Consider the following 9129-nt stretch of genomic DNA (forward strand, 5'->3'; position numbering starts at 1 on the left):
CGGACGTTCAGCGCCGCTTTCCTGTAAGCCTAGGAGTTTGACAATGATATTTGGAATGTCGAGCATGATTCCACTGACTATCCAAACACCATTGTCAAACTCCTAGGCTTACAGGAAAGCGGCGCTGAACGTCCGGCGTACACGTCTTCGCGTTTAAAATTTCAGCCTCAACCTCGCTATTAAGGGGATTTATGCTATTAAATTTTGGTGATTAAAGGTCGAGGGTGGGGTGATAAAAGGGGTCGTGTGTATCTTCAGTAGGGTCAGACAATGATGAGTTTACTCGTTATTAGCATTTACAATTTTTAAAAAATAAAACCTATTCCTACCCTTAAAATTAAGCTTTTTGCCATTTTATAATAGTTAAAAATATAAAACAACTAGCAGACCCCGCCACGCGTTGTTGTGGCTCAAAATGTATCTATTATATGTATAAATGTATAACACTTCCCCGGTGGGGAGGGAAATTTTTCGAAAAATTTCTTCTTAGTGTACATTCTCTGGACGTACCCTATTAAAACGCAATCAAAAACGCAAAAACCCGCATCTAAAATAATATAATAGAAGCCAAGTTCTTCACGGTAAGCCTTAATTCTGTCCCTCTCCCTCGCGGGGGGATATTAGAAAATCCCTTTTTAGTGTACATTCTGTTGACGTACCCTATTAAAACGCAAAAACCCGCATCTAAAATAGTATAAATAGAAGCAGAGTTCTTTACCGTGAGCCTTAATCCTAACCATCTCCTTTCAGTGGGGGAATTTCGACACGTATATTATATAAAAACACGTGCGTATTCGAATGCAGCGTTGTGTCAAAATTTCAAAGGAATCGGTAGGAACAAACGAACATTACATTTTTATTTATATAGATAGATAGATGATGATCTGCTTTAGTTCATTTTCACAGAAAAGCAAACTTAGGACGTCGTACTCGTAGCGCCATCTGTTGGACATAAAAGCCTTAACCTAGATTATATATTTTAATTTATACGAATGTTTAACGGAATAATATATAGCCTATGTCCACCCTGAGGTTCTATTCTAAATATTGGTGAAAGAATTTTTGAAATCGGATAAGTAGTTTCGGAGATTACCTGCTGCAAACAAACTTACTTACATACAAACATTACCTCTTTATAATATTAGTATAGATAATTGTAAATGCTAACGAGTAAAATCGCAATTAAATCAGTCCCTGCTCGAGATATGACACACCATCCCTTTTATCTCCCCACCCCGTCGACCTTTAATCACCAAAATTTAATAGCATCAAACACCTAATAAACAACCTCCCTGCAAAATTTCAGGAGTGTTATCTGGGAGGATTTTCTATGAAAAACTACTCCTTATTTAAATGTTAGGCACTCGAAGAATTCCACGTGGCCAACCGTTGGTAAGACGTAAACACGCCACCAACTGTCACTTGTTTTGTGTTTTTATCCATTCGCCTATCGGTGGATCTAAGTGCCGTGAAATTTAGTGCTGAGCAGCGCCGTAACATTTCTTGTGTATATTGTATCAATATTACTGAAAATACTAAAGACGCAACAGCTCTGCATTGATAAAGATGTAGGGGCGCCGCGGGAAAAATGATCAAACTGGTATACCACTATAAGAAAAAGGCTGAAAATACTGACTATAGCATACCAAAAATTATTATTGTTTATTCATTTTTTCCTGTCGGTGTTAGTAATTTTCCGTGTGAGCATATTTATGACGGTGGTGCCCAATTTTCGTGTGGACTTTTTCGGGTAATTTATGAGTCAGGGAAATTTAAATACGGAATGTTTTCTTCTTATAAAAACGCGGTCTTGTAAAATCGAATACAATTCTAAATTGTATTTGATTTTCTTTTTGTTATTATCGAATTGTTCATTTAAAAATTGAATTCGAAATTGTAGACCGATATTTTATTCTATTCTATAGAAATTTTGTACTGCTTTCGGTTGAAAATGTCAATTCCTGGAAAAGTATCGATTGCTAATTTATTAAAAAATGCAGTTGCGATGAGAAGAATTGAAGGATTGAAGGTATAAAAGCATTTCCTATCGAAATTTAAGACTAATTCTTATATTTTAAATTCGGAGATAATTAGAGATGACGAATTTGAAAGAATATAGATCTATATTATGTTAAATAATAAATATTTAATTTCTTGTAGGAAGAAATATTAAGAGATGACGAAAAATATTTCGAAGATCATCCTGAAATTAAATCTATTATTCGAAAATACTTAAGGTATTTTTTTTTAATTTCACTCATCTATTTTTAATATTTCAAACTCTCTTGCTATTTAATATTTTCCAGAAGAAAAATTAACATTTATATATATAATAAATTCTTATATCCTCAAAAATGTCATAGTCTAGAAGTAATAAATTCATTTACCATTTTGAATGCCCAGTGTCCTACATTCAAGATAATTATTATACATTTAATAAAAAGTTACAAATTTAATTACATGGGTTCATACACAGTATAATTTGAAAATTCAATAATGTATATATAAAATAAATAACTTAAGACAATAATGGGTTAATTTTATATCCTACCTATGGTATCCTTATTTTCTCTTAATACTTTATGTATTTTTGTTATTTAACGAGAATAACTCTACTTCAGAAGACAAAATTTTATTATTTCTTAAAATATTGCAGCACAGATTGCTGGAATCTGTAAATAAAAAAAAAACAAAAACTACATTTTATAGACAAAGTTTTGATTTCATAAACGAAAACAAGGTAAAATAATTATAAATAACGAGCAATTATTTATTGTGACATGGTCACAATGCTGGGCTGCAATTTTTAATCATATTTTAAATTAAATTAAAAATATAGGTTCTCCACTTCAAATTAGTGGCTTGCCCCTGTACATCATACTTTTCCTTAGAGTCGTGCCGGTCTTCTGTTAACTGCTTTCAGGGGAAGTTTTGAATTGAAATATCGTGACTTCCCGTTTGTGTCAAAAGTTCGTATGTAGTTAATTGGGGCCTCTTTCCCATAAGGTTCCCATTTCTGGTCTCGTTTTTCATCCATCTAACTCCGTTCTCGTTATTAAGGAAAGACAAACAGACGATAGGGAATTTATAGGTCAAGAATTTTTCAAATTGCAGCCCAATAAAAGATTTTTATTCTTATACATTATAGATTATAAAAAGCTACTTGAAGCAAGAGAGGCAAAAATCTTGGTCATTTAAACTGGCAAAAAACATTATTATTAGGCAGTCTGAAAAGATATTTTTGCATGGAGGCATCCATCTTCTCAGCATAGTGGAGAGATGCTGCCAATGCCCTGACAATAGACTTAGATTGAATGCATGTGCTAAAAGTGCTGCAAGCATACTGAATAAAGGAATGTGCGGAATATAAATCTCCTGAACGATAATTGACCTATGCGTTGGAATATGAAGTTGGCGCTAGATATAGTTTCTGCTTTCACATGTACAAATTTGTGTTTAAGTTAAAGATGGTTTTATTTTCTTAAATTTATATTAGACATACCTGTTTTCAGTGGTTCACGAACACTTATTGGCGTATTAATGCTGCAATGAATACCTTTGTATTGATATATCATCTTTATTTTCTTTCATGGGTGCAGCCATCATTGATCAGTTGCAGCTAATGAAAGGTAGATTAAATGAAATACACTACAAAATCTGACGTCAAAACACCAAATTATTATAATTATCTTTTTAATCTTTAATGCATAAGTAAAATTAGATTATAAAAGTAAGTATACTCTGTCAGAAAATTATTTACTTTGTTATACTGTTATATCTAGAGACTTATTGGAAGTGCAACCTGATGATATTACACAGTGGACTTCAGGTAAAATTACTGAATTAATTAATTATTTTGAAAAATATCCCAATAAAGATAATATTACACAAGTTTAAATGTTAAAATAAAAATGGGTACACAATTTTTTATGTTGTTATAGTTATGTATTGATAGTTTACAATAGTTATTTTACATGTATAGGCTGATTTATAATTTACAATATTTTTCAAATTAAAATAATTATATTACGACATAGTGAAATTAACTGATTAGGTTGCAACATGCAATTTAATTAACTACTAATATAATCACAACAGCACAATTGACTGCATTCTAAACACCCCCTTATATTCTATTACTATAGGTGATAGATATGTTTAATTTACGAGATTAAAAAGTAAACAATAGTGCACAGGATTTTTTCAAATAATTTAAAGGCTAGATAAAATGTGAAATAAGCACAAAGTTGTCTTACAAGTTAGCTGTTTCTCAACATAAGAATAGTGTTCCTCAAGACATTTCTCCCATCTTGTCACCAGTTTATTATACCTTGTTCAAAAACTCTAATTTCTGGGCATGCCCAAGAATTTTTTTCATGGGACCAAACAGATGAAAATCTGAAGGAGCCAAGATCAGACTGTAGGGTAAATTCTGGGTCATCTCCCAGCCAAACTGCACAATTTTTATATTATTAATAATTATAAAATGGCAGAAACTTTGCAAAATTTCATAAATTTTCAATAAAAAGCACAGGAGTTATTAAGCTTCAAAGTGGGAGAACAAAATCATGCCCCCACACAGACTAAAAACATTCACACACAGAAAACCCCCCAATTTTTTAAATTTCTCGACATTTTAAGGTCCCGAGCCCAAAAAATGTAAGTCTTAGGAGGATAAGGGCCCACCAGTGGCCAAGCAGTTTTCGTATTCTGAACACCGGGAGTTAGGGTCACAGGTTAGCACTTCTCTCGGACGGGCTGGCCATGTGGAGTTTTCTGGGTTTTCTCTACATCTATAATGCCTAAATAGGGTCCAGTTTCCCTTAAAAAACCTATCAGAAGGTATCCCCCTAGACAGATTGCCCAAATGTTGCATTGCCTTAACAAACAAACTTAGGAGGATAAGTATGACAATCGGTCATTTTTCGACTGATTGTCATACTTACCTTGTTATATATTATACTTAATATATTAATCTACAACACATCTGTAGGTGACAATGGATGTAATCTAATGTCAAACACAGGAACTTTTTATCCACTAAATAATTGTTCAAAGTGCTTTATCTGTATCCTAATCTGCAAAAAAATATTCATATGTATCTGTTGTTTTGAAATATGCTTGATATAAATTGTAAATGTGTAATATTATCTTTCATTTTTCTTAATACTTTGAAGTCAATTTCATTGAAATTCTTATTTTCAGAATTCTTTTGTCAAAAAGACTTAAGATTTATAATTAAAAGACAAATGACTTTAGATAAAGATGCAAAAATCAGTTCTTTGGCTTCTGACTTAAGAAAAATTCCCGAAATTGGCCCCAAACTCACTCAGGAAGCCAATTTAGCAGGAACAACGATTGATTCGGAGAGTCCCGTATTAGATGAATCTACAAAAACTTCTATTGGATTAGAAAATCAAAGCAGAGAAACAAATTTAGGCAAGTGATATTGTATTTATTAACTCGGTAACATAATTTTACCCGTATGATACATAGGTCGTAATTTATTTTACGAAAAAATTATCTTACAGCCAATATTGATTTCGATTATTAATAAAAGGTGGTTTATTTTGTTATTGCTGTAGAGTCTGGCTTACCTGTTTTCACTAACAATTTAATCAATATCTCATTTTTTTTTCTTGGTACGAAAATCTTTAAGATTCAGACACAGAAGAAGGAATTTGTTTTTTTAATCTTGTACACATCCAAATTCTATTTGGAGTATCACAACATTATGGAAATATGGTTAAATCGGTTGGAATACGTCACAATTCTTAATACTATACATTGTAAATAAGTAGGAATAATGTCAATTGTTTTTATTATTGTGATGTTGCGCCGCATGCTTTAAGTCTGTTTAGATTTCACTGGACTAGCCAGCTGTCTGAGGAAACTTTCTACTCGATAAAAATTCTGAAACGAAAAGAATTTCATAAATAAAGTAATTGTCAATTGATAAAAAATGACAATTTATTAACATAATATATTATTAATTATTTAACATATCATTCCGCACACACACAAACACAAACAACTCCTTGTCCAAATAACAGGACCCACTTTTCAAGTGTTTCCAAAAACTCAATCTGAAAATTGAGTGTTTACCTTATACGTCTTTGAAATTTTCACATCTCTTCAAACAGCGGTAGATGAATGGATAAGCCACTAGGCTCTGGAACTACAGGATATAGGTTCAAACTTTTGCAATTTAGTTCAATTTAGTAATGATTCTATTCACAACATCACTAGAAACCATCTTCAGACAATGGATTCATCATCATCTAAATATTAATTTGTTGGAGCATCTTACATAATGTAGGCTGGAAGGAGACAAGTTTTTGCCACAAATTATGGCTGGTGATGAAACATATGCTATCATTTTGAATGCAAGCACCAGTCTCTAATGGAAACATCCAATATCCTCTCTCCAGAAATCCAAGGTCATTCAAAGCAGCAAGAGAAATATAATGTTGACTGTGTTCTTTGATCAAAATGGGCATTAATATTTAGATATTTTTGCCCATGTACTATGTAACCATAGCAAAAAAAGCTCCAGATGTTACTATGCATGGACAAAAAAGACTAGTCTGATATGAAAATAGTATAGCCATAGTTGCAGTATTTTTTTAATTGTTAATGTTATGAACAATTTCCTCATGTGCTCATATTTGTTACACTTTAAATATAACAATACCACCATATCTGAAAATAAACATTAAAAAAAAAACCAAAAATTTTTATTTAATGATATAAAAGAGTTTAATCTATGGAGACTTCTTTGCTAAACAGGAAATGACTTAATTTTAAAATTGTGTTTTATAGGCTTTAAACGTGAGGAATAACAGTAATAATAATAATGCTAATGATACCGTAAAATAATAAAATAATTGTTACACATTAAAAATAACTTAAAATTGCAAAAGTTCAAACCTATATCCTGTAGTTCCAGTGCCTAGTGGCTTATCCACTCATCTATCACTGTTTTGAAGAGATGGGAAACTTCCAAAGACTTACTCAATTTTCAGAGGTCTGTTTTTCAGAAACATTTGAGAAGTGGTCCTATCATTTGGATAAGGAGCTATTTGTATTTAGGGTTACATCCTCATCAAATTCTGTCCAAATTGGAGACCCAAACATCTGACCCTCTCCTTGTTAGATTCATTCTCTTGTATTTGTATTGTTGGCCATTAGACTATGCTAGTGGATGCGATCTCTTAATTTCTTGCATTATTTTAATATGTATTGTGACTGTCAGTGTATTGTTCTGTGAAGCGATTTTTGTTTAGTTTTCTTTTATCCTTACAAATTAACAATGCTATCTAAACAAAAAACTAGTAACAAAAAGGATTTAAAAAAAAAACTGATTAAAATATCAAAATAAACTTTTTTTTTACAGATATGAAAAATGAAAATTTCTTGAATGAATAATCTATCAGAATTCGTTGATAATCAAAATTTAAATTAACAAATTATAGGTAATATTATATATTGTTTACATATCTAAAATGTATATATATATAAATTTGAATATTCTCTTATTTTCATTGTAGATGATTTTCATAAATAAAGACATTATATTTATTTATTAATTTTGAGATGATATTTAAATTAGTTTTTAATTATGAGGGTCAAAAAATCCATTAATGCAATAAAGTTCAATAATCATGTGAGATCTGACAACACTATGCAAAAGCGAATCATCTACAAAGAATGTTCTCAAACATTCTCAAACATCACACTTATTGATGTGAATAAGAGACCATGAACATTGGATGCGTAACATTTCTGTCCAAGCATAGCAATGAATTTGACAAAGGAAAAATGTAGAGATGCTGTGCATTTTTTGACTGCAGAAGGAGCAGGACCATCTGAAACTCATCTACAAATAATAGCAGTATATGATGGGAATAGCATATCACTGACAATCATTTATTGGAGTAGGTCATTTCAAAAAGGGCATCCTTTGTTGGCAAGCAACATTACTCAGATGGATCATCTGAAAATATCTTTTGGATGAATGATAGACAAACTCATTCACAATAACATGCATCACAGAGGGCAAACTTGCCAATTAATGAATGTTAGTTATGGTTCCATTCACAATATCACTAGAAACCATCTTCAGACAATGGATTCCTCATCACCTGAATATCAATTTGTTGGAGCATCTCACATAATGTAGGCTGGAAGGAGACAAGTTTCTGCCACAAATTATGTTAATGAAACATATGCTATCATTTTGAATGCAAACACAAGTCTCTAATGGAAACATCCAGTATCTTCTCTCCAGAAATCCAAGGTCATTCAAAGCAGTGAGAGAAATATAATGTTGGATGTGTTCTTTGATCAAAATGGGCATTAAAAATATTTAATAATATAATTAAAATGTCGAATATAACTTTATTTATACAATTTTGAATTTATGATAATAATGTAACCCATTATTACTACTTTCTTTATAACAAGTTTTACATCTTTCACTTAATATTATTTCATTACTATTATAAAATTTTAAGTAATTTACAATTGTAATTTACCATTATGATGAAATAAACAATGGATAAATATATTGCAATTGCAACTGCAAGGAAAAGATCAAAAACAGCTGGTTTCACTCTGTAAAGAAAAAGTAGAAAAATTTATATGTAAACTATATTAATTAACAGAAAATATCTGCAAAGAATTATACAGATTATTATGAACAAGATGTGTTCAAGAAGTTCCAGGAATGGATAAAAAAATCAAAATATATTAAATTTATTTATATCTTAGTACTTTTCAAAATAATCACCCTGAGCTTTATCACATTTTCTCTAGCAACTCCTCGTAATTGAGGAAGCATTTAGAAAAATCAGCTTCTTCTGAAATTGCAAAATTTTCTTTGATTTGTCTTGTATGAGTTTTATTGGCTCAATTGTTTACCCCTTAAAGTTTTTCAACTTTCAATAAACAGGTATTAAACCAGAGAACAGTGATTGTGGAAAATTAACAATTCCATGTTTTACTAAATAAGCAATGATTGTAACAGCTGTACGCAGCCTGGCATCATTGTCATTAAATAGCCAATTTTCCAATTTTTCTTTCACAATTTTTTGGGTCATTTCAGGAAAATTATTTTGTGTAATTGTA

General features: G+C 31.1%; 1 protein-coding gene and 1 long non-coding RNA gene across 4 annotated transcripts; one reads left to right on the forward strand and one right to left on the reverse strand.

Moving 5' to 3' along the window:
* The first annotated feature begins 1636 nt into the window (after positions 1-1636).
* LOC111636861 lies at positions 1637-8347 on the forward strand. 3 transcript variants are annotated; one of them, XM_023382266.1, is made up of 6 exons: positions 1637-1750; positions 1926-2029; positions 2161-2237; positions 3783-3829; positions 5206-5439; positions 7397-8347. In XM_023382266.1, exons 2-6 carry the CDS (start codon positions 1952-1954, stop codon positions 7426-7428), a joined length of 468 nt encoding a protein of 155 aa, XP_023238034.1. In that variant the 5' UTR covers positions 1637-1750; positions 1926-1951; the 3' UTR covers positions 7429-8347. The 3 variants fall into 3 exon arrangements, with proteins under 3 accessions (XP_023238034.1, XP_023238029.1, XP_023238021.1); XM_023382261.1 differs by lacking the exon at positions 1637-1750 and having other exon boundaries at positions 1837-2029; positions 7397-7475; positions 7551-7571; XM_023382253.1 differs by lacking the exon at positions 1637-1750 and having other exon boundaries at positions 1837-2029.
* LOC111636879 lies at positions 5547-8641 on the reverse strand. Its single transcript, XR_002758608.1, has 2 exons — positions 8538-8641; positions 5547-5913 (listed from the first exon to the last, which is right to left on the reverse strand). It is a non-coding gene; the product is annotated as an uncharacterized LOC111636879 (long non-coding RNA).
* Positions 8642-9129: the final 488 nt, after the last annotated feature.

The sequence above is a fragment of the Centruroides sculpturatus genome, unplaced genomic scaffold (assembly GCF_000671375.1).
Source record: "Centruroides sculpturatus isolate CEXI.00-Female unplaced genomic scaffold, Cexi_2.0 scaffold152, whole genome shotgun sequence".
Classification (NCBI taxonomy): domain Eukaryota; kingdom Metazoa; phylum Arthropoda; class Arachnida; order Scorpiones; family Buthidae; genus Centruroides; species Centruroides sculpturatus.